At 40.4% G+C, this 22,808-nt stretch overlaps 3 protein-coding genes across 13 annotated transcripts; 1 reads left to right on the top strand and 2 right to left on the bottom strand.

Moving 5' to 3' along the window:
* The first annotated feature begins 3,400 nt into the window (after nucleotides 1-3,400).
* On the top strand, nucleotides 3,401-4,220 carry LOC129181984 (pro-neuregulin-4, membrane-bound isoform-like). The gene is made up of 5 exons (XM_054777822.1): nucleotides 3,401-3,481; nucleotides 3,645-3,677; nucleotides 3,745-3,838; nucleotides 3,918-4,070; nucleotides 4,148-4,220. The coding sequence occupies exons 2-5, from the start codon at nucleotides 3,668-3,670 to the stop codon at nucleotides 4,215-4,217; spliced, it is 327 nt and encodes a 108-aa protein (XP_054633797.1). The 5' UTR covers nucleotides 3,401-3,481; nucleotides 3,645-3,667; the 3' UTR covers nucleotides 4,218-4,220.
* Nucleotides 4,202-9,614, bottom strand: lactb (lactamase, beta). Of its 2 annotated transcripts, XM_054777820.1 has the most exons (6): nucleotides 9,193-9,614; nucleotides 9,048-9,114; nucleotides 7,074-7,264; nucleotides 6,667-6,976; nucleotides 6,408-6,573; nucleotides 4,204-6,204 (listed from the first exon to the last, which is right to left on the bottom strand). In XM_054777820.1, exons 1-6 carry the CDS (start codon nucleotides 9,538-9,540, stop codon nucleotides 5,682-5,684), a joined length of 1,605 nt encoding a protein of 534 aa, XP_054633795.1. In that variant the 5' UTR covers nucleotides 9,541-9,614; the 3' UTR covers nucleotides 4,204-5,681. The 2 variants fall into 2 exon arrangements, with proteins under 2 accessions (XP_054633796.1, XP_054633795.1); XM_054777821.1 differs by lacking the exons at nucleotides 9,048-9,114; nucleotides 9,193-9,614 and adding an exon at nucleotides 7,887-8,396 and having other exon boundaries at nucleotides 4,202-6,204.
* Nucleotides 9,615-10,059: 445 nt separating this feature from the next.
* On the bottom strand, nucleotides 10,060-22,017 carry tpm1 (tropomyosin 1 (alpha)). Of its 10 annotated transcripts, none has more exons than XM_054776395.1 (10): nucleotides 21,759-22,002; nucleotides 21,495-21,620; nucleotides 21,205-21,330; nucleotides 17,734-17,867; nucleotides 17,537-17,654; nucleotides 16,353-16,423; nucleotides 15,024-15,099; nucleotides 14,762-14,824; nucleotides 14,613-14,682; nucleotides 10,060-10,755 (listed from the first exon to the last, which is right to left on the bottom strand). In XM_054776395.1, exons 1-10 carry the CDS (start codon nucleotides 21,870-21,872, stop codon nucleotides 10,673-10,675), a joined length of 981 nt encoding a protein of 326 aa, XP_054632370.1. In that variant the 5' UTR covers nucleotides 21,873-22,002; the 3' UTR covers nucleotides 10,060-10,672. The 10 variants fall into 10 exon arrangements, with proteins under 10 accessions (XP_054632370.1, XP_054632362.1, XP_054632365.1 ...); XM_054776396.1 differs by lacking the exon at nucleotides 10,060-10,755 and adding an exon at nucleotides 12,308-13,052 and having other exon boundaries at nucleotides 21,759-22,014; XM_054776389.1 differs by lacking the exons at nucleotides 10,060-10,755; nucleotides 21,205-21,330 and adding exons at nucleotides 12,308-12,520; nucleotides 12,974-13,052 and having other exon boundaries at nucleotides 21,759-22,001.
* Nucleotides 22,018-22,808: the final 791 nt, after the last annotated feature.

Here is a 22,808-nt window from a genome sequence, read left to right as displayed (position 1 = left end):
GAAAAAAAAAGGGGGGGGGGGGGGGGGGGGGCGGCACTGTAACAAGACGACGTTTTACCAAAGCATACTTTTGATAATTCGTTCACTATTTTTATTATGTAGGTTAATTAATATAACAATTTATTGCAATATTCCTGAAGAAAAACACAAATACAACTGAAAAAAAACTATTAGAGGTGAGCAGCTGTAGCAGATATGCTAATGAGGTTAGCTTGCTACATGCTAGCAAGCTATTAATAAGACTAACTTTTACCAATATTTATAACAAAGGTTGGTGTAGCTCAAACATTAGCAATAAGCATGATAAACTGAAGATAAAATGAATGTATAAATGTTCCCATAAAGCTCTAAAACACCACAGTGACAAGTAATTATTTTTCGTCACAAGCTTAAACAATAATGACTATGATTTATGAATTGATGGGTAACTGGAAAATGTTCATTCAAATTCTACAATTGGTAACATACTAATGTGACAAAACTAGGTTCAAAGCAAGTTATAAGACTTACAACACACAGTAGATCCATCCATCCATCCATCTATCCAGCCATTTTCTATGCCGCTTCTCCTCGTTAGGGTCGGGGCGGTATACTGGAGCCTATCCCAGCTGACTTCGGGCGACAGGCGGGGTACAATCAGTAATTAGGAATGCAGAAGAGTGGTAGAAATAAATTGCCACATTCTAGCATGCTAGCAATATTATATGTTCGATTTAGGGGCAGAGATGTGTAAACAAGAAAACTAGATAGAAACAAGTAAACAAAAAAAAGTTGTTGTACCGGGTTCAGAAGCTGTAATATATATATTTATATATATATAAAATAAACTATATATCTAACTATATATCTAATTAGAAATGCTTGGTTGAAGACCATCACAATGTATCCCATGGGGCATTCATCAATTACGCATGATACTGTATATGTACCATGAACCACAAACTAAGCAGGTTGTTATACTAAGGTTAACAAAAATTAAACTCATTCATTCATTTATTTTCTTTCGCTTGTCCACACTAAGGTCGTGGAGGTATGCTGGAGCCTATCCCAGCTGACTTTGGGCGAGAAGCAGAGTGCATCCTGGACTGGTCGCCAGCCAATCGCAGCGCACATATAGACAAACAACCAACAAAAGAAAACTGACATTGGATCTGTGAGGAAAAATGTCATAATTTTGTCCCAAAAAAAAAAAAAATCACAGGATTTCACTGTCAAAATGTCAAAAGTATTTGACTTAATACGTAGTTGACTTAAAGCATTGACTTAATGCGTAGGAAAATGACAACTGAAAGTAAATGCCAAGCTGGTGGAGCCATTTAGAGTCGACACATTGAGTGGCGTGAAAAGTGTTTGCCCCATTCCTGATTTCTTAAAACATAACTGTGGTTTATCACACCTGAGTTCAATTTCCCTAGCCATACTCAGGCCTGATTACTGCCACACCTGTTCTCAATCATGAAATCACTTAAATAGGACCCGCCTGACAAAATGAAGTAGACCAAAAGATTCTCAAAAGCTAGACATCATGCCGAAGAATAAATTCAGGATCAACTGAGAAAATGGCGAAAACATGGAAAAGTGGTGAACCTTCTCAGGAGTGGCCGGCCAACCAAATTATCCCAAGAGCGCAACAACGACTCATCCGAGAGGTCATAAAAGACCCCAGAACAACATTTAAACAACTGCAGGCATTGTTTGCCTCAGTTACGGTCAGTGTTCATGACTCCACCGTAATAAAAACAGTGCGCAAAAAAGGACTGCATGGCAGAGTTCCAAGACGAAAACCACTGCTGAACAAAAATAGCATTAAGGCTCGTCTCAATTTTGCCAGAAAACATCTTGATGATCCCCAAGACCTTTGGGAAAATACTCTGTGGTCTGACGAGACCAAAGTTAAGCTTTTTGGAAGGTGTGTGTCCCATTACATCTGGCATCAAAGTAACTCCACATTTCAAAAAAAGAACATCGTTCCAACAGTAAAATATGGTGGTGGTAGTGTAATAATTGTAGTGTAGTGTAATAGTGTAGTGTAGTAATTGGATCTGAAGCGTCTTAAGGACCCACTCCAGCTTCAGCTCCCAGTACAACATCTCAATACTGGTAAAGATTGATGAGAAGAGTAACCTCCCTCCTCTCTCAGCGTTTCCTTTTCTATTCCTATCAAACACCACACACTACCTGCCCCCATATTTCTCCTGCATCCCTCTCTTCAAGGTGGGATTTCCCCCTTTTTCTTGCCCTCTTTTTACTACCCCGGGCTGAACCAACTGCAATGGAATGGAATGGGGATGTTTGCTGCTTCAGGACCTGGAAGACTTGCTGTGATAAATGGAATGAATTCTGCCGTCTACCAAAGAATCCTGAAAGAGAATGTCCAGCCATCTGTTTGTGATCTCAAGCTGAAACAAACTTGGGTTCTGCAGCAGGACAATGATCCAAAACACACCAGCAAGTCCACCTCTGAATGGCTGAAGAAAAACAAAAAGATAACTTTGAAGTGGCCTAGTCAAAGTCCTGACCTGAATCGCATTGCAGTTGTTGCTGCTAAGGGTGGCCCAACCAGTTATTAGGTTTAGAAGGCAATCACTTTTTCACATACCACCATGTAGGTTTGCATTCTTTTACCCCTTACTGATAAAAAGTTTTAAAAACTGCATTTTGTGTTCAGTTGCGTTGCCATTGACTAATATTTTAATTTGTTTGATGATCTAAAACATTCGAGTGCGACAAACATGCAAAGAAAAATAAGAACTCAGGAAGAAGACAAACACTTTTTCCACAACACTGTATCTATTAAAGAGAAAGGGAGCAAGATGCATTTTTTCCCCCTGTCCTTCTTGAGCGGGGTCTGAGCCAAGCCTGCAGTGTGACGACGCAATTTCCCATTAACAAAGTTGCAAACAATAAGGAAACCTCGCCAAATGATGAGTCAACTAACGGTCCTGGTCACTAAGCACTAATCATTTCTTTGATAGAAGCAGTCTGCTGTGCTCTTTTGACTTCCCACGATTGAGTTCCCACGATTCCATTCATTCCTTCTTTACATGCCTTCCATTCATTTGAGTCTCACCACACAGATGCACTTAACATGGGATTACCTCACCCATTCTGCGCCTGCCATGGCATGACATCACTCATTCACTTTGTGTAGTTGTAATGGAAACTTGTCATGTCACACACAGCCAGGCCATCTTAATTACCACTGTGATGACCACGGGCTGTCATGATGGTTCCATGGGTCAAACAACATAGACACAAACAATGACAAAACACACTACAGGGAGCTGGTAACGCCATTTTCAGAGACAATGTGAACAAACTGCATTTGCCACATTTTTCTCGATGGAGGCAGGTGCACGCCCACTTGATACCTGTCCTTAAAAAACGTCCTGGTGAAAGCAGCTCAGTCATTATAACGCAGCACTATGACGCACATTGGCACCTTGCTTTAGCTACAAAAAAACTGGGAATTCACAGGCAGGTGAGGACAACTTTTAATATCAATTTGCTGATATTCCTTATATGGTGATAAGTATTTTGATAGGTGTCATTTTTTGTGAAGGTGTTCCACATGGATAAGATGTAGGCAACCATTCTGCTGCTGTTAATGTGCCAACTATTACTATTAATGCTTGTCTTCACAGGGAAAAGAAAAGAAACCTCCCAGATGATGGCAGGTGAGTATAAATGAAAAAAAATCACTGTGGTTTGAGATTTTTTTAACATGTCATTTGGTCTGTGCAGAACACGGAGCGCCATGTGATGGGTGGGAGGCCACCTATTGCATGAATGGGGGGACATGCTACAAAATTACCTCAATGGACACGCTCTCCTGTGTGTAAGTCACACACAAACATACTTAACATTAATATTTGGACTGCATGCTAACAGTTCACATGGCATCTCACTCTCTTTAGGTGCAACGACAACTATAAAGGGAGCAGATGTGAGCAGTTCCAGTTCCTCATCGGATCCTCCAAAGCAGAGCAGGCGGGTTTAATCGGAGCGCTAGTAATTGTTGCCCTCCTCATTTTAGTGGTCTTGGCTGTTATCGTCTACTTTACACATAAGTAAGTACTGTACCTAATGAATGGAAAAGGTAACCTCAACTCTTGAACTGATTGACATGACCTCTGTCCACTCACAGGATGCTGAAGGCCAGGAAACAGCGCCAACAGAGTCAGCCAGAATACTGGAAAGTAAAACCAAGAGTATGATGACGAGTCGGTGTTGATTTATTCAAGTGAGGTATTTCTGAGTGATGGACATTATGAGCAGGAACACAACAACTGACCAAGCATCTGTTTCAGTTTTCTACAATAAGGTGTATTCACAATAATGGATATAGGCCCAATGTGGAAATACAGCTGGAGCTAGCCATTTTGGTGTTATAGTGAAACTTCAAAGGTTGAACAGAAAACTGTATGTTCCAGGATGCTGGTCAACCACTGATTTGTTCGGGGCTGACTGTCGCCATAACTCCGTTTATAAGCCATGTTTAAACTAACATTCCAATATTCAAACAATAAGCTCAACTTTGATGACGAGTGATGGGCGGCGAGTCTCTTAACATAAAAATTAAGTGCAACTCACTTTCCAGCGTACATTCCGTTCTCCAGCCATATTTTACAGGACAGCAAGGACACAGTACACAGCGTACCGCTTTGCCATGTCACAGGAAGTCGCATTTTTGTTCTGTGGTCGGCGTTGTAAAATATGTTTTATGTGACTTTAGACGGTCCATTTCGCTACTATTAGATCACATTTCAATCCGTGAGTTTTGTCACAATATCATTACAAAGCATAGCTGCGCATGTAAAATACACGTGTGCTTGAAACACTAACACTGAATTCTAATGTGATCCTTTTTGTCAGTTGATGGGTAAATGTTATGTTTGATTTTGTAAATACAGGCAATGAAATCTACTAAATGATTTGAATTCAGAACAAAAGTGTTATTTTTGGAGTCCCACCCGCAATACACACCCACTCGCGCCTTTTACAAAGATTTTGAAATATTCTGATGACTGTTGACAATTAATAATGCCTCTTCCTGCATAGTACCGTTTGGTATTTACTTAGTCTTGCTGTCTTTGCGGCTGACTTTTCTAGTAGTGAGCACCATCTAGTGGACTGAACCTGAAACACAGTTTTAATTTTAATTAATATTACAATACTATATTGTATATTTTCCCCTTTAAACTGAAAAACTGAAAGATGAATAAAGATTTCATAATAAAGGGTAAAAGCTGCACAAGGAAGCAACAATGGTGCCAAATCTAATTCAATTTAATGTTTTTCAGTGAGCATTAAAACAGGTTGGACTGCATTTTCAGTGGTGTGTTACACTAACTTTTGATATAAAACTTGTTGATTTGGACTAACGTCAGTTTAGTTGATATAGCAACGAGCAATCACACTCACACATGTATTACGAAAATAAGGTGAGTCCAAAACAAGGTGATTAAATATGACGCAGAGACAAACAGTGTGTTGTGCATTGTTCATTCATAATCACATTGACTTGTGCATAGACACTCTCATGTGTCAGAATCAGTGAGGTATCTGGGTTTAATGTTCATTACTTCAATAGTGTTCAATTCATTAATCTTCATATAAAACTATTCTTTTTCTCAAGAATATTCAGAAAATGTATCACACTCACATCTCCTGGAAATAACTTATGCGCTTCTGGCTTTGTCAAATTTGTGTGCAATCTTCAGGGCGGTGCTGTTGAGTCCCACAGACTGCATGTTGGTGATAATAGTGACCACAACACCCTGTGGAAGGGTGCTCTGTCCTTGCTGCAGTTCAATGTCCTCACTGGGTAACACCAGGAGGACACTACTGGCCCCCACAGCGCCTCCTGTGTGTGACACATAATGTCTGCGCTTCCTGCACTGCCCGTATTTCTGCACTTTGTCCACAACTAGCCAGCCTTGGCCGTAGCGTCCATCCTTGTCCCAGCTGGCCTCCGTCTTGTCTGCCGCGGTCCATAGAGCTATGGCGGTTTTGGGTTTGAGGAAGCCAGGAAGCAGGCCGTCTGTGTCCTTTAGGAGAGCAATCTGGTAGCTGTACAGTAGAGCGTTACCAAACAGTAGCAGGTCACCCACAGTAGAAAGGAAGCCGCCTCCTGCCCACTTGTACGAGTTGTCTACGTACGGGCAGTTCACCACCCGTCCTCGCTTGTTCAGATGATAATATCTGTGAGGGACAACCATTTGTAAACATCCAAATTCCATACATCACATACTCTAAACAACCTATTAGAATTAACCGACTCTTAAATGTTGAGTAAATGGGCATTCTACATCTACAATAATGAAAATATGGCAGCATACAAATCTGCAAATGGGTAGGTGTGTCTGAATACTTTTGTCCATAGATTGTAGCCTAGATTAGATTACCTGGAGCGATGATAAATGATAGGTTCATTCTGATCTGGCACAGTATTGAGCATTCCGAGTTCATGAAACAGGTTCATCATGACATCTAGGAAGCGCTGGTCGGCAGCCTGCTCCAGGACTGCACTGAGGAGGGTGTAGGCGTGGGTGGAGTACAAGAAAGTTGTACCTACAGAGAGAGGACACGTCATTCCTTTTGTCAAACTGCTGAAACGATGTTACATCCTTATCAATCAGAGAGCAAATACTGGATGTGGTCTACCTGGTTTAAAAATGAGTGGGTCGTCCTTAAAAAGGTCCAAAGCTTGGGTGACACTTTCAAAAGTGTCCTTCAAGTAGTACTCTTCATGCTCAAACTCATTTTTCTTCTGTGCCTCTTTGGATTGGGCATTATGATCTTTTGAGGGTTCACTTTTGCTTTCACGTGAGCTCTTGTCTTCTTTTTTGCCCTTTAGTAAAGGCTTTAGAAGTCGCTTGGCTTTCTCCTTGTCCTCTCTCACTTTGTTTGCATCCTTCTCATAATGCCGTATTCCACTTAAGTGGGAGAGAATCATGCGAGGGGTTATTGTGACCTAAATGAGATTTAAAAAAAACCAAAAAAAAACACGTTCTTTCAGGTTGGATTGCTGAAGGCCAGAAATGTTATTCGAGTGTGTTCAGGTAACTTACGTTCTGTCCATCAAACTGTTTCTGAGGAAACTCTGGTACGTATTTCTGGATTGGAGCATCCAGATCTAGTTTCCCTTCTTCACACAGGCGAGCAGCAGCTGCAGATGTCAGTGACTTACTGATGCTGGCGATTCGCATGACAGTTTTTGGGCTGCACAGTACGTGATTCTCCAAATCAGCATAACCGATCCCTGAAGTGTAGCAATCATTTAAATGTGTCATGACACAAAGTGGATGGGTCATGGTAAAAATGCAGAAATTTTAGATATACGAAATGTTACAAAATCAAATATTATATCAGCATGCAGCAAAAAACAAAACAGTGGAACCTTCAAATTTGAATCTGCTCCCAAGATTTTTCAATTTGGAACCGAAAAAATATATTCTTCAAAAATTGCACAACACTTCTGGAAGTCGGACAGTCACTAATGTGTACGTTAAATCAGTAATTGTGGTCATACACAGTTTCTAGGGACACATATTGCTGTTAAATCAGCATGTTATGTCATCATTAAAACTTGAACAATTGATTAAATTGATTAGTATGCCCTTCCCTAGTGACAGTTAATGTTTCAACTTTTCTTATCCCTCGTGGTCATCGTGGTCAAAGGTCATTGAAGTAAGTGAGTGTTTGAAAAATATTGCTATTTTAATGTATTAATATTAGGGATGTTCTGATCGATTGGCCACCAATCAGTCTTGGCTGATTTCCATGAAAAATCATGTGATCAGCATGTGTCAATAAATGCCTATCAACGCTGATCACAAAAGCCGGTCACCTGTGGCGTGTACTATTACAGTATGCAGCGATACCTGCATGTGTCTTGCCCGAACTAGTCTTGGGCAGCGTCCTCCTCCAACTTTCCTTCACAGTGCGCAGGCGTGCCAAGACAAAAACAATCATGTATGGGGTAGCACATTTAACAGCTTGAAAAGCAAACATTTGATGGAGTATGGTGAGTTTGAGGCTCACGGTGTTATCATCAGTCAAACGGCAGCTAACGTGGCCATGTGGACAACACTCGCCCGTATTTGCGCGACAGTCGGAAGGCTAAGCAAATATGGGACGAGATGACCAGACTTTTTCAGCCGTGGAATATACCGGCTTCGCCGAGTGCTTGCTCACTTACCTGGAAGCCCTGCTAGAGCTCCACCAATGTACTCTCACGAGTGATATATGTATGTTCTCATGAAAAAGTAAGTCAAATATGTTTTTGTCGAAATTAAGGTGATTTTATGGTTTCTTTTTTCATATCATATAGCCAATAGCGAGAGTCCAGCCAGGAATTCTGGGTCCCATGAAAAAATCATGTTGCCCAAACCCCCTTTATTAATTACTTCCTAATTTTATTTATTATGAATTTAATTATTCATTTATTTAATTACCTATTTTTTGGGTCCCCTGGCAGTGAAGGAACCTTGGAACTGACTTTTCCCCTTTGTATGGCATCCCTGGCCGATAGCACTCATCATAAATAAATGTAAAATTGTATAATTAATCCATGTGACCGGTATCGGACGATTTCAGTCCTGGATGATCGGTATCGGAATCGGCCGAATAAAACCCTGATCGGAGCTTCCCTAATTAATACTACAGTGATAAACAACTGAACACAAAATGCAGTTTTTACATGAAACTTGGCATTGCGTGTGTGGGCGCGTACACACTGTATGTGAACAAACCATCTCATCAATTCCATGCAGGAAAATCGTGCTCCACATTTTTTTCAGATTCGCGCAGCTCTACTGTACAGAACCAATGAAAAACGCTTGACCCTGTAACAGACAAATTCTATTTCCACGTCTTCCTACTGGAAAATTAGCTTTTCAATACAAATGAGGTTCCACTGCAGATAATTCCTATGGTAAACATGCAAATACAGAGCTATCACCAGCAGGACATTTTAGATTGGTTTAAAGCACAACATGCAAAAAGTGCCACACAAAGTGGAAAAGACCAAGCCATACACTAACCTTCACACCACACATGAACCCCATCCACGGACACCCCCACCACCAGACCTGGAGCTCCGACTTCAGTCTAACAAGAAACCCACAAACACAGAGCTGAAGCAGAAGAGGATGACCTGAACCAGTTCAGCCACTCAGGCATGCTTACCTGTATGCGCTCCACCAGGACGCGGCTTGCTGTGATTGCAGAGTCGTATCGATGTCTCTGTGAGTCTCCCACTGTATTATTATCACAGGAACCGTTGTCTGTTCCTGCTCGATATTTGAGTACCAAAACCAGGGCCAGCCCCCCACCGACCCCACACATCCACACCATGGAAGACTTCAGCCGGTATTTTGAAAAGATTGTGCTGGACTGGCTAGCAAAGCGTCGCGGTTGACTAAAAACACTCAATTTGTCTGGCTGCCTTGTTCGCGACCTCCATAAAGTGGACCAACGTGTAGGTAACGTTGTACCTTTGACACATAAACGATGTGAAAACAACAAATTTAACATTCTAAAGAAATTACACGTTTTTGTTTGGTAAATAAAAACGTTGCACTCGACGGTCAATAACCACTTCCGGTATACGGCGTTATCCGGCCAGACCCAACTAGTCAAATGCCGATCATGAACACATCCAGCGATTGAGGGTCATCGTCAGTGCAGTCCTCCCCACTAATTTCACTAGCTGCACAACGTGAATCAGCCACTAAACGCAAATGATTATAAATATATATGTATAGCTAGTTTTAAAACTCGACAAACTACAACTACAATAAACATTGCGTTGTTTTATTTTACTTTGAGGGGAATACTTAAAGTCCACTGTATTTATTGTGTTGCACATTCAATCATTTACTATTGTAAGGAAGTACTTTTCTTTAACCTTATTGTCACTCGGTTCTCACTGTAAATGGGTATTATGTGTCTGAGTAAATGTGTATGATTAGAAAATAAAATACATTTAGTTTTCCCTTGCTGGAATGTATTCACCCCAGAATTGTTGCATTTATACTACACAAATTAGAAAGCTTTCAAAACGTGCTTTATTTGTTTTTGTTTAACATTTCAAACATTTGAAACATCTCCATTAAAAAAAAAACAATGCACAACCACATAATGTACAGACAAAATGAAGAAAATCACCACAACAATATACTGTAATGCCTAAAGATGGATACACTAGCACCAGAATATTTACTATTTTTAAGAGAAGTGCAGCATCTAGATTTCTTACAGAATGCAAAAAAAGGCATTATCGTGAGGTTTAATTAAGTGCTAAATTTCTCCATTTTGTCCTTTGGTGTGTGCAAAAATGAAGGTGGAAGGGAACACATGTATGCATCAATCCAGATGGGATAATCTTTGTAACCAAAGTCACCTGCAATTCCACCCAAGGAAAGTCTATCATTACAAGGTTAAAAACTGGCTTGCAAAAACTATCATGCTTTTCACTTTGGGCTTCATCGGAGGCAATGGTTAAGCTTTACTTCCCTTAGCTCCTTGGTTTGAGTTCCACTGAAGGCAGGATGGTGCAATACACATAGTATCTGCACCATGGGCAAGGTACACGTTTACGGGGTAGCAAAGGTGCAAGTACAAAAAAAGCAAACACAACAGTGCAAGTCAGGGTCAGACTGCGTTTTCACAAATTATTCAGTTCCATTAGAGTCTGGTCCAACATCTGGTGCATATCAAGGTTCTCTTCTTTAGCATGGGAAAGTTTCTCTGTTGGGAAATGTATGAAAAAACTTGTATTAGTTGCACTGCACACCAGAGATTAACCGTGTTAAGAATCAAGTTTGCTATATTAGTATATTAGTTTGCTACATTAGTAGCACACAACTGCTTCAGATGTTACACTTGCAAGTACATGCACTACAAGTACTTCATTAGGCCATCAAACAGTAAAAAATAAAAAAAACCCAAAACAAAACACAGAAATCCGGTGCAATGCCTACCTTTGCTAGAAAAGATAACCAGAATGTTTAAATGTCTTCGGGGAGACTTAAAAAAAAATGAATGGGCTTTAGAATAACATGATTGCTTTAATCTGTATAGTTATGCACCGAATTATTTCTAAAGTGGCGCAATTTGTAATTAAAGTGAATATTAACAATGCAAAGTTATCTGGAAATGAAACAAAAAAGTGGCAAAAGACTCTTAGAAGTTGTGTAAAGAGCATTTAAGTTCACAGACATCAGAAGAATAAGAATAATAAAGAAAAGCCAACTTGTTTTAAAGTCAAAATGAGTTGATTTGCACTTCCTTTAATGTCTGTGAAGGAGCAGAAAACACAAAATATGCTCCAGAAAATCAGTTATTTGGACTTTGAAAACCCCCTGCTCTGTTATGCTACAAGATACCAGGACCATTTATAAGGGCGAAAAAGGTTGCTTTTCCACAAAAGTGTCAATTAAGGAAACAATGAACATGGAAACTATTTTTGTGTCATTTCCAGCTAAAATACATATACACAATACATATGGATATAGATCTGTTTTTTAAAAAAAATATGTAAATAGGTTTCAAATTTATTTGTATGACTTTGTTAAATATGCTTGTATTCCATCTTTTATACAGTTGTGGTCTGTACAATATACCATTTCAACTATTGTGCATACAGTACATAGTTTTGACAAAAAGCTGACTTTGACTTAATGAGTTTTGGCAAACTGTTTTTTAAAAACAATATTTGAACTGGGAGAAGAGTGTATACCATGAATCCTTAGGTGCAGGTTGCGATTATGCAGGTAGAGCACAACTTTAACAGATGTTAATCTTGGTCTGAACTAAACTATAACCAAACTGGTAAATGATGTAAATCTTTTACTGCATACACTCACTTTCCCACCCTACGGAATAATGTCCATCAGTAAGACTCAGAGCATTTATATTTTACATTTATTGAAATACTGCATAACGTACAATGCCCAGGTGTCATAATATTGCAACAGAGAGGCAGACGAAGCTTCTCAATCTGTTTTACCCAAATAGATGTTCTCCATCATCTCACTACTTTACCAACATCTTCCAGATCTCCCGAAACACCCCAACTAAGATTCCCTGCTGCAGTAATTAGCATTCAACAGTCTCAGCTGCCATTTAGCTGAGCTTTTAATTAAGCACTGTCCACCGTCTACAAGGTTAAAACATGAAAAGGAGTGGAGGGGAAAAAGACAAATAGAGACGGAACATAAAAAGAAAGGCTTCTAGGTTGAGCCACTTGGAATAAATAGGGACAGAGTAAAGAGATCCAGCATACATAGAAGGGATGAGGTTTATTCTTTTTTTTTTTTTTACACAACGCAGAACGATTTTAGGATTCTGTACAAGAGATGGGATGGGCTTTGATATGAGGATGAGAACAAACACGATGACGGGGAAAGCACAGATGAGAGGAGGGAAAGGAAGATGGAGGGACGGCTGGAGAGGGCGGACAGATGCCACTCAGCCGGAAGGAGGCGTCTTTGATGAGATGTAAACAATTTATCTGTGTGAGGGGGAGGAGAGAAGAGGTACAGTGAACCGGACGGAACATCAACACAGAGTCACGCCACAAAACAGAGCAAATGAGGGGGGGTGTGGGTGATTTAATGGGGGTGAAGCTGGACATATTAGTAGATGATCAATCAAAAGAGGAAATGCTTGGGGCTACGGTGATTTCCATGCATTGCTAAGGATGCCACTTTACTGTATGACTGATAATTACAAATAAGAGGTCCATGCTGTCTTATGTATCATGCATGACCTTACTCACGCTAATCTTACTGATACATTGACATGAGAGAATGCTCACACATAGAAATACATTGTTTAAGACTCTCTGAGTAAAACAATGTGTCATAGTAACATACAGCAGCATCCCGGCTAGCTGTCAGCTACAAGAAAACTGCAGAATATGAAAGGAGAAGGCACGGCAGGTTGGGAGGGAGAAAAAAATTACATGGAAGTCATGTCATTGAGGGCGTGGTCCAGCTCCTCGCTGATGGCCTTGTACTTCAGTTTCTGGGAATACAACTCATCTATTGGCAGGCCACAGATGTAGTGACGGGGGAGAGGCGGGGCAAAGGTGGAGGGTGAGCACATGACAAAAGGTGGTGAAGATCATTCATTGGAGAGAGAGCGAAAACAGAAAAGGAAAATAAAAAGTTACACCAGAGCAGAATGACAGGAATGACAGTCAGTGCAGCAGAAGCGAGGGCAAAGTCCTCGGGAAAAAAAAAAAGTTTAACTGGCTCGTGACTGTAATATTAGCTTGCTATTTTTACTACCTTGATTCTCTAGAGACTAAATAATAGTCAAGGTATTATGGCTAGATATGGCCACAGAAATAGTTTAATAGTGCTACATTTTCCAAATAAATAAATTAATAAAAAGAAAAATTCATGGTTATAAATATTAAATTGTTACCTTCTGACTTGGTATTTTATTGATGAAATTGGCTTAAATTACCTAAATGTGATAATATTCAATTCGGAGCCTCAGACTCCTTAACGATTGCTTTTTTTTTTTATATAATTGTCAAGCTTTAACCATTGGACTTAAAAATCTTACAATAAACACATGGTTGCGGAAAAACACACACACATTTTCTTCCATATAAAAAAAATAATGATTTGGTTGATTATGGTTAGGGATAGGCCAAGAAGTTTGTTAACCTTTTTCTAGTTAAGATTTTTTTTTTTTTATCCATGATTGAATCCAATTGAATCCATGAACATGTTGAGATAGTCACCAGTAATCTGTAAGTACTTCAGTGTTTTCTTAGGTTCATTACTTTAAATGACTTTACTATAGCAAAACTGTACTTTTTGGGAATTTTGCCAATCATCCACAATCCTGATGTGAGATATAAACAGTCTCTTTTCTGTGATATAAAAACAGGCAGGTAATTCATGCACATAATGGGACACTATTCTACTATTCCACTATTCCGCCTACAAAGACCGCTATTAAAAGACTTCCAAAAACCTTTTTATCGTTCCATATACATGTTGTGACCATGTAGTAACAGGCATATTCATGACAACGTGTAATACTTACAGTATTTTGGTCATTTTTAAGCACTGACTTCACATAGCGACATAGAAACCAACATTACACCTAGCTTGGACTGTTCCAAACTCAAAAACAAAAACAGAGCAGCAGTAGCGGCAGCTCCAATATGTAGCGTTACCTTTCGATAGTGACATGAGGCATTGAGAGCGGCGCTGATGTTCTGTGGGCAGGTGTGTGGTGAAGCTAGCTTGGACTAATTATAGGCCATAGTCAACCAGGAAACAGCGACCATTCACTAATTAATAAATGTTTGAAAAACTGCGATAGAGTGAGGGAGCGGTGTTAGAACCACGATGGAGCGAGAGACGACTGTACTACACACATGAGCAACCAGCAGAAGGCGCAATAATTCAGGCCCAACTAATTTGCTACCTGAATCCCCGTTCATGATGAGATGAAACAAAAGACATGGTGATATTGTTTGTAAAGTAAAAACACTTGACAGATAATATAACGACACAATGGTATAGACAAAAAAAATGCAATCAAGGGTTGGGGTGTGGGGGTATTTGAATAAAACATACCCTCCAGGTCATCAATGGTCTTCTCAAGCTTGGCTACTGATCTCTCAGCAAACTCAGCACGAGTCTCAGCCTTAGGAAGAAACATGAATTTAAAAGAAGTGGAATTGGAGATGCGACATGTTTGACTGATCCGAAAGGTTGACACTTGCCTCCTTCAGCTTGTCTGTGAGGACCTTGATTTCCTCCTCGTATTTGTCCTCCTTCTGTGAGTACTGTGGCACACAAACAACAGGAGTCAGACACATGCTCATGGAGTCACCTCTGCATGCATTAGTCTAATAGAAGTAATCAAATCTAATAGAGGATTACACAAAGTAACACAGAGGACAGACATCCGGTTCTGCAGAAGCGCCACCTGAAGGAGCGCGGGAGGAGTTGTCAGCATGCAGTACGCCAGTAGGTGGCGCTTACCTTCTCAGCCTGGGCCTCCAGTGACTTCAGGTTGTTGGTCACAGTTTTCAACTCTTCCTCCAGCTCAGCGCATTTGCTGGTTTGTTTGACACAGGTGCAAAGAGAGGGAAAGGAGAGGGAGGACAACCATGGACAGAACCAGACATGAAACAGGTTGAGGACGGAGTGGGTGGGTGGGAGGATGGGGTTGGGGGAAGAAGATAGTCATAAGAACTACAGGGATTAAATCATTAGGGAACTCCAAGTAAATTAAACAGAGCAGGAATGTGTGTGCGCATGATCAAATAGCGTCAGGTTAGCATTTGTAGCATGAGGTCAAAGCAAAGTGTTCATGTTGCACAGTCCCTGCAATTTGAAGCCATGTTTCCACCAAACAGTACGAAGGAAAAGTTTGTTTGGTGCAATCCCATTGTTGTATATGTGACTATTCTAGGTGGACCAATCAGCAAGCTCCAGTGTGTTTAGCCCCTCCCATTAGGTACCCTACACTGGTCTTTACACTCCAATTTGTAGGAGTGCCAAAAAGCATCTTAATGCAGTGATTTTGGTATCCTTCATAACATCTGACGATCAAAACTGTACTGTTCTGCTTGGTGGCTTTAGAGTCAGGAAGGACACAGTTAAGCCCAAAATGATTCAGAAAGTGGACAAATGTTGAGTTAAAGTGATTTTTTTTACTTGGCGAAAGGGTAACTTTTAGCTGGAAATGACCAAAAAAAAAAGTGTCAAAATATGAGTTTATTTTTTTTAGGTTAGCAGTTTCAAATACATTGGCATGAATAAGATAATTTCCAAAATGTAAATGTATCTTTGAATTTTTTGTGTCATGTCCAGGTAGAAAACACCCATTTAGCCAATAAAAATGTACTTTCATTAAAAATTTCATAAGGTATTTCTAATTTTGGTCTTAACTGTACAAGCGCAATGTAAGAGTATAAAAAAAAGGAGAAGAGCGAGCACAGAAAGCAAAGCGGAGGTTTCATTCTTTGGCCTGAATGAAAGCGGGAGGAGTGACTCATTAAAAAGTACAAGTATTAGCTTTGGCTCATAGTACCTGTGTGACTGAGGAGTTTAGCGATTTCATGCTTTGCTCCACAACTCTTAGCTCATCGTCCATCCTTCGACATAGTCTGTGAGTGGCGATCGTTTGCATGCCGCAGCCATTCAAGCCAGGCAGGGAGCATGTGCAAATGATTGGCACATACAGTAAAAAAGGCGTACAGTAAGGCGTCAAACTCAAACAGCTGGCCGGGGTATTTGTTTATTTGTGCTTTAACTGTTAGCATGCTGTGCAGTGGGGGCGGGTAAATAGAAGTGACTGGATCTTACCTTTCTGACAGCTCAGCGCGCTCCTCCGTACGCTCAAGGTCACCCTCAATGATGACCAGCTTACGAGCCACCTTTAGGTGCAGCACAGAATAGAGTCATGACAGTGTGCAAACATGACAATTACAACTTCAATTGATTTACTGGTAAGAATTTCGTCAACCACGTGAAATGTTACCAATCTCGAAGTAGTATTCGGAGTATCTACTTCTTGAAGTAAATGTACCATGAATGGCTTTCAGGACTCAGGAGCAAAAGCAAGAGGAGCAGCAGAGGCCAGACCGCTTTAACTGCTTAAACTGGAAATTGCTTGTTTGGATTGCAGTGCATACCACACATACTGCTGGAAGGTGAGCTGAGTGTGGTTCCTCAGGTTAGCAATGCTAACGCACCAATTTCTCTGCATTTCAGTGTTGGCTGTTTTTTGTTTTTTTGCTCAAAAGTCAGTAAAGTTACATGACTGTTAATTTGTGCATTTACATGTGAAGTGGTTTAGCTCTGAGCCTCAGGTTCTTCTCCCTTTGTATTCCACTAATCCAGTTTTCATGCTTCTTATTTAAAGCATGTTATTATTTCGGATTAAATACAAAAATGTAAACAATTATTTAAATTGTATACAAATATTTATAATGGAAAAACTTTTGTAGTATCTAAAATAAATATTAAAATGTTAAATAAAACTGCTATTAATCAAATTATTATACAGTACACTTAAAAATGTGTTCAATTGGTCATAAAATTAGGCTTCAAAACTACAAATCACTATTTTAAAAAGTAATATCATTGTCAACTGCTAAACACTGACTTCCACACAGTAGCTGACAGATTTGCCATTTTGTAAAATCCTTATCTTCTATGCCGTTTATCCTCACTAGGGTCGCGGGTATGCTGGAGCCTATCCCAGCTGATTTCGGGCGAGAGGCGGGGTACACCCTGGACTGGTCGCCAGCCAATCGCAGGGTACATATAGACACACAACCATTCACACTCACATTCATACCGATGGACAATTTAGAGTCGCCAATTAACCTAACATGCATGTTTTTGGAATGTGCACGGGGAGAACACGCTAACTCCAATTCATTCTTTCTTATTTTTCCCACAGTTAGGCTTCAATTTAGAAATATTACTGTCTACTACTAATCATCAAGATGTGATTTTAAAAGAGAAATGTCCGAAAAACTCACCTCCTCGTATTTGCGGTCAGCCTCCTCAGCAATGTGCTTGGCCTCCTTCAGCTGGATCTCCTGGATCTCCATCTTCTCCTCATCCTTCATGGCCCTGTTCTCAATGACCTTCATGCCTCTGTGGAGACACAGCCAAAACACATGAGGTCATGCACAAAATATCCAACCTAAGTACCAGAAGTGGTTGTAGAACCCACCTCTCGCTCTCATCAGCGGCCTTCTCGGCCTCCTCCAGCTTGGTCAGGGCGGTGGCCAGACGCTCCTGAGCACGGTCCAGCTCCTCCTCAACCAGCTGGATGCGTCTGTTGAGGGAAGCGACGTCACCCTCAGCCTGGGAAGAGTCAGATATCAAGTCAGATATCAAATAAACTTTACATTCAACCTCATGTCTTACTTGTCAACCCAACGTAAGTACTATAGCCAAAATGTGAGGCTTCAGGGGAGGCACAGCAGCTTGAGATCAAGAAAAACACTTAAATTCCTAAGCTAACTTCAGTTTATTTTTAAAGGAAAATAAATTATTTAATTCCCGCTGCAAAATATGCTGCAGAAAATCAGTGTTTCTGGGACTAGGGGAGTCCCCAAATGTTTTATATTTTCTATTATGTTTGAAAACCCCTGCTGTAGGCAAATAGTTGTAGCGCAGCTTGACTTCCTGAAAGATGGTTCCGCTTTTTGACATGCTACTTGGGCCAGAAAACACAGAATTAGGACTACTTTTTTTTTTTAGTTCCAAAAATTGTTTGTACATTCTGTGTCTTCTCCTCCTACTCTGAAGGGAACAAAAGCAGTTGCTGTAAGGGCACCTCCCTAGCGACAAGCCTGTGCACACATTAAAACAGCGTTTTGCTATAGGGGATCTTGGGCAGCACAGAGCAAAGTTCACCACAAAAGCAGAACAAGGAAGTTGCAACACTGTACATTGAGCTGTTAAGCTGAAACCAAGTGGACAAAGGAGATCAAGCTATATTAGACTGAGCCTGGCATGACCTCAGACAGAATAAGCCCCGATTGAAGGATTTACTCTTCATCTAAAAAGGTAGAAAGTCAATCTGTTGCGGGGTAAAAAGCCATTTACCTAATATGGGCATGACAAGACATACCTGTCACCCCAAATGTGGTTTAAGTTTGAGCTTCCTGTTGTTGGAAATGACTCAAATAAAGTCACTCCTACAGAGATCGTTTGAACAGGCAACAGCTCTGATTGGAGCAACAAATCATCATTGAATGCTATGAATTGTACGGAGCTTAGTAGCAGGTGAAGTTCATGTGCAGCATCCCGCATGGCCGAGGCAGCCATCTGACTGGCAAACGACCTACATAACGACAGAGGCAGCATTTGTGTCTTACTTGCTCCCTGGCTTTGCGTTGCTCATGCAACTCATGTTGTAATCTTTCGGATTTGTCGTCCGCACAGTCCGCCTGCTCTTGCAAAGATCGTATTTTTCGTCTGACAGCCTCCACCGACGAGGCCATTCTTCTTCTTGATGAGCACACTCTCTCAGACGCTCAAAAAAGGAAAAAAACCGCAGAAGCTTCCGAGATCATGCAAAGAAGCAAGATGACGTCCTTCATTGTGGGCTGCCTGATGACATGCAGCCCGGCGACTACGCCAGCTATTGCCCAGGAAGTAGTTCTTATTGATAAAACAACTCAATTGCCGATAAAGTATTACATCACATCAACATTTAGATCACCGGTCACATGGATCATGAATGTAATGCAATGCCAAATTAAGAGTGATACCACAAGAATGACCTGTTAATGATGTACACGCCCTCTCAATGTGGAGGAATTAACCCAAAAAGCACTAACGAGCCTACAGCCCCCTCTGCTGGTCAAAGGCGAGCATTACATACGACACTGGCAGAGGAGATACCAAAAAATCAATGAAAAAATGTAGAAAAAAGTTCACATAAAACTACAAACATTTAGGAGAACCCGCAAAATATAGTTAAAATATTCTGAGCATAATCTGTTCCTCTTTTTTACGTTCAAAGGTGAATAAATAAAATACTAAAAAATGTTTTTTGTGTTTTTTGAGTGGCAATACTTTAAGTGTAAAATATTTTAAACGTTTTTTGTCACAAATAAAAAAAGGTAGACAGATTTGTGTGTATATAATGTACATAAATTAACTTAAAAAATTAAGTTAAGTCAGCCTTTTCTTTTTGGACTAAACAAAACAAACACATTTGCTAAAATATGTTTTTTTTTGTGCTCGGGATAACCACATTTCTAGACATAAATTACCATTTTGTGTCAATCTGACAAACTGCAATCATGTTAAACAGTCAGGATACTAAAGAAAAAACAGCATTTATTTTTTGAGTGCTAAAATTTGTTTTTTCCCCCCAACATTTAATTAATTAATTTGTATTTTTAAGCTGAACTAAAATATCAAAGAAAATATTATATCACGTCAACGCACTATTTTTTGAGTGTACATATGAAGTAGCTATCTATCTATCTATCTATCTATCTATCTATCTATCTATCTATCTATCTATCTATCTATCTATCTATCTATCTATCTATCTATCTATCTATCTATCTATCTATCTTATCTATCCATCTACTGTATAGTAGAAATAGTTGTTGTAGTAGTACTTGAACTTTAGAGACATGTTTGCGTTTTACATTTTTACATGTGAAAAAAAATCATCATGAAGACCTCATGACTTGATCTCAAGCAGGCCATGACCTTTGGCGTGCCTAAAATTAAATGACTGACATATCTTTCCTGCCACGGGGTGTTCGTATAGTAAGTATATCCACCTACTATATATCTACATGCAGTAGATGTCATTTCTAGATGTCATTTCTTTCCACATATATTTTCCACCTCTAACTATATTTGGTGTACTGCTGGGACAAGAGGAGGAACCGTGCGTGTTTTTTCCCTCTTTTGCTAAGCAAGCAGCCTGCAGCTCAATGTTGACCATATAAAGAAGTTGTCTATATATATCCACTCTCTCTGCTGGCTCTGTCTGACTTGATTTTCACTGCGGGGAGGGAAAAAAATCCTTCAGCAGTCAGTGACATATAAAACGGAGGGGATTAGTGTGCAAAATATAATACTACCCCTCGCTATCATGTGTCCATAATGAAAATAGATGCCGTGGGTGTTGGCATCAGGTTTAGTGTGACTTTCCTTGGGCTGCCTTGTACATGATTGGGGCGACATATAGAGTAGGGTTTCCCAAACCTTTTCAGATAATAAGGCATATAAGACCAAAATAGTGTACATGAAGTAATGACAAATAGCACTAAGACGAACAGACTTTTAATTTATCATAAAACTTTAAATTAAGAGCATGTATGCCTCTTTTATGATGAATAACATCTAGAAAATTGAGCAGCAGCCCATTTTGGGTAATGACCCTTTGTTTTAGGAACCTTTTACTGTTAAAAAATAAGGGTCCTAAACTAATATGGATAATATGATTAAGTTATCAGGCCCCAGGGCAGCTTTTTAGGGCCTAAAAGTTGCGTCCCCAAGCTGTAAAAACCACAAAAATAGTATTTTTGAGGGTATATATTGAGAAATGTACATTTCTGGAGCTGAAAAAGCAGGTGTGCAACGAAACTTGAACATGCAGTGATAAGATGAAGCGGAAAGTGGAAGGTGGAAGGTGAAAGGTGGAAGGTGTCCCTGTCTTACTTACATCAGTGGCTTTCTTCTCAGCCAGCTCAAGTTTCTCCTGGGCATCTTTAAGAGCCTCAGAGTACTTGTCCAGCTCATCCTCTGTTCCCTTCAGCTTCTTCTGCAGAGCTACCAAGTCGTCCTCAAGCTGAGGTCCGTGTCAGTTGTGTGTGTGGGGTTTTTTTTTTTGGTGACCAAGGACATATATATACATATATATATATATAGACAGACATAGGAGACAGGACAGGACAAGACAGGAGAAGAGAGAAAGCAAAGTTTAGAGAGGTGGTGTGGGTGAAGAGCAGATACCTTAGTGGCCACTTCCTCGGCGGTCAGCAGCTTCTCCTCTGCAGTTTGGAACTCCTCAAACACTTTATCTCTTTCGTCCTCAGTAACACGCATTTTCTTTTCCAACTCTCTTATTTCGTCCTCTAACTATGCACATGCATATCATAAAGACAAGCAAGTTATATACAGCATATGAAACAATGAAAACGTCATGCATATCTAGCTCTCCATCTATCCATCTATCTGCTTTATAGTACTGTACATTGTTTGTTTTCCTTGCCCGACCTGTTTGCTTCTGTCCTCCGCTGCCTTCTTGTCCGACTCGGCCTGCTCAGCTCTGTCCAAGGCATTCTCCTTGTCGAGCTTGAGCATCTGCATCTTCTTCTTGATGGCATCCATGGCTGCTTAAAAGTTGAAGTGTTCCCCCGAAAGACAAATGGAAAAAACAAACCAGGAGAGAGCAGGGAGAGCTGGGGCCGTGTGTGCCTCAGAGAACGTGAAGCTGGAGTGCAGGCTCTGCCTCCCTGTGCCCTCACAAATATGTACTTAGAAGAGGGTGGGGGCCAGCAGATTCCTTGTAGACATCCAATACTGTTTTTGGGGTGGGAGGAGGCCGGGACGTCTTGCGAGGGGTCGAAGTGGTGATTTGTCCGCTCTAAACGCATATGGCTTTTAATAGGTCTTTATATGGGATGTGGGGGCCACTTAATGAGCACACAGAATGAAGACGAGGGGCATCTCCTAATTGAGTATTCCATTTACATATTTTAAACCAAAGCTGATGTTTTTTTTCTCCTATTTCTCATTCCACAGTCATTCCTCCCTCAGACAGTGGACCACAAGCAGCTGCAGCAGGCTTTTAAAAACATACACTGTCTGTCTGCATGCGGGAGTGTGTGTTTGACGGGAGCTCCATTTAGTGGCTGTGCAACCAAGCCCCCCCTCGGGACATTTATTCAGCGTTGAGAGGCCCAAAGACGATGAGGAGTTCACCTGATAATCTACAGGAAATCCTCCTTGTAAACTGTTGATGTGGTGTGTCTGTGACGCGGGCAGACACACCTCAAAAAACTACCAAAAATATCTTTATTATTGTGGCTGTCGTTGGAATATTTTGTATAGTCTAGTGAGTTTTTATTGGGTCGCTGGAGTAAAATGTCTGCTCTAAAAGCTGTTTTATTGGTTGTCAATAAATTAACATTCATCTTCTCTTTATCGTTAATTTTTGTAAATTTGGGCCATAGGTAGGAGCCACAGTTCTAATCTGAGGTGCAAAAAAAAAATGGGAAAGCAGCTCACCAAGGTAACCATAATATTAGAAACGGCTCTCAATAT

This window comes from Dunckerocampus dactyliophorus, chromosome 5 (assembly GCF_027744805.1).
Source record: "Dunckerocampus dactyliophorus isolate RoL2022-P2 chromosome 5, RoL_Ddac_1.1, whole genome shotgun sequence".
Lineage (NCBI taxonomy): Eukaryota > Metazoa > Chordata > Actinopteri > Syngnathiformes > Syngnathidae > Dunckerocampus > Dunckerocampus dactyliophorus.
Note: the sequence above shows the minus strand (reverse complement) of the source record. Positions and strands in the feature narration are given on the sequence as shown.

Bases quoted from the DNA above. Each gene is read 5' to 3' on its own strand.
- LOC129181984 (XM_054777822.1), top strand. The intron at 3,839-3,917 runs GTAAGTCACACA...CACTCTCTTTAG, and splicing joins ATGGACACGCTCTCCTGTGT to GTGCAACGACAACTATAAAG. The intron at 4,071-4,147 runs GTAAGTACTGTA...GTCCACTCACAG, and splicing joins ATCGTCTACTTTACACATAA to GATGCTGAAGGCCAGGAAAC.
- lactb (XM_054777820.1), bottom strand. From the start codon at position 9,540: ATGTTAAATTTGTTGTTTTCACATCGTTTATGTGTCAAAGGTACAACG. The intron at 7,265-9,047 runs GTTAGTGTATGG...GCTACACTTCAG, and splicing joins GGTTCATGTGTGGTGTGAAG to GGATCGGTTATGCTGATTTG. The intron at 6,977-7,073 runs GTAAGTTACCTG...AATCTCATTTAG, and splicing joins AACAGTTTGATGGACAGAAC to GTCACAATAACCCCTCGCAT.
- tpm1 (XM_054776396.1), bottom strand. From the start codon at position 21,872: ATGGATGCCATCAAGAAGAAGATGCAGATGCTCAAGCTCGACAAGGAG. The intron at 21,621-21,758 runs GTCGGGCAAGGA...GCATGTGCATAG, and splicing joins CGGAGGACAGAAGCAAACAG to TTAGAGGACGAAATAAGAGA. The intron at 14,825-15,023 runs GTAAGCGCCACC...TGTGTGCCACAG, and splicing joins TGGAGGCCCAGGCTGAGAAG to TACTCACAGAAGGAGGACAA.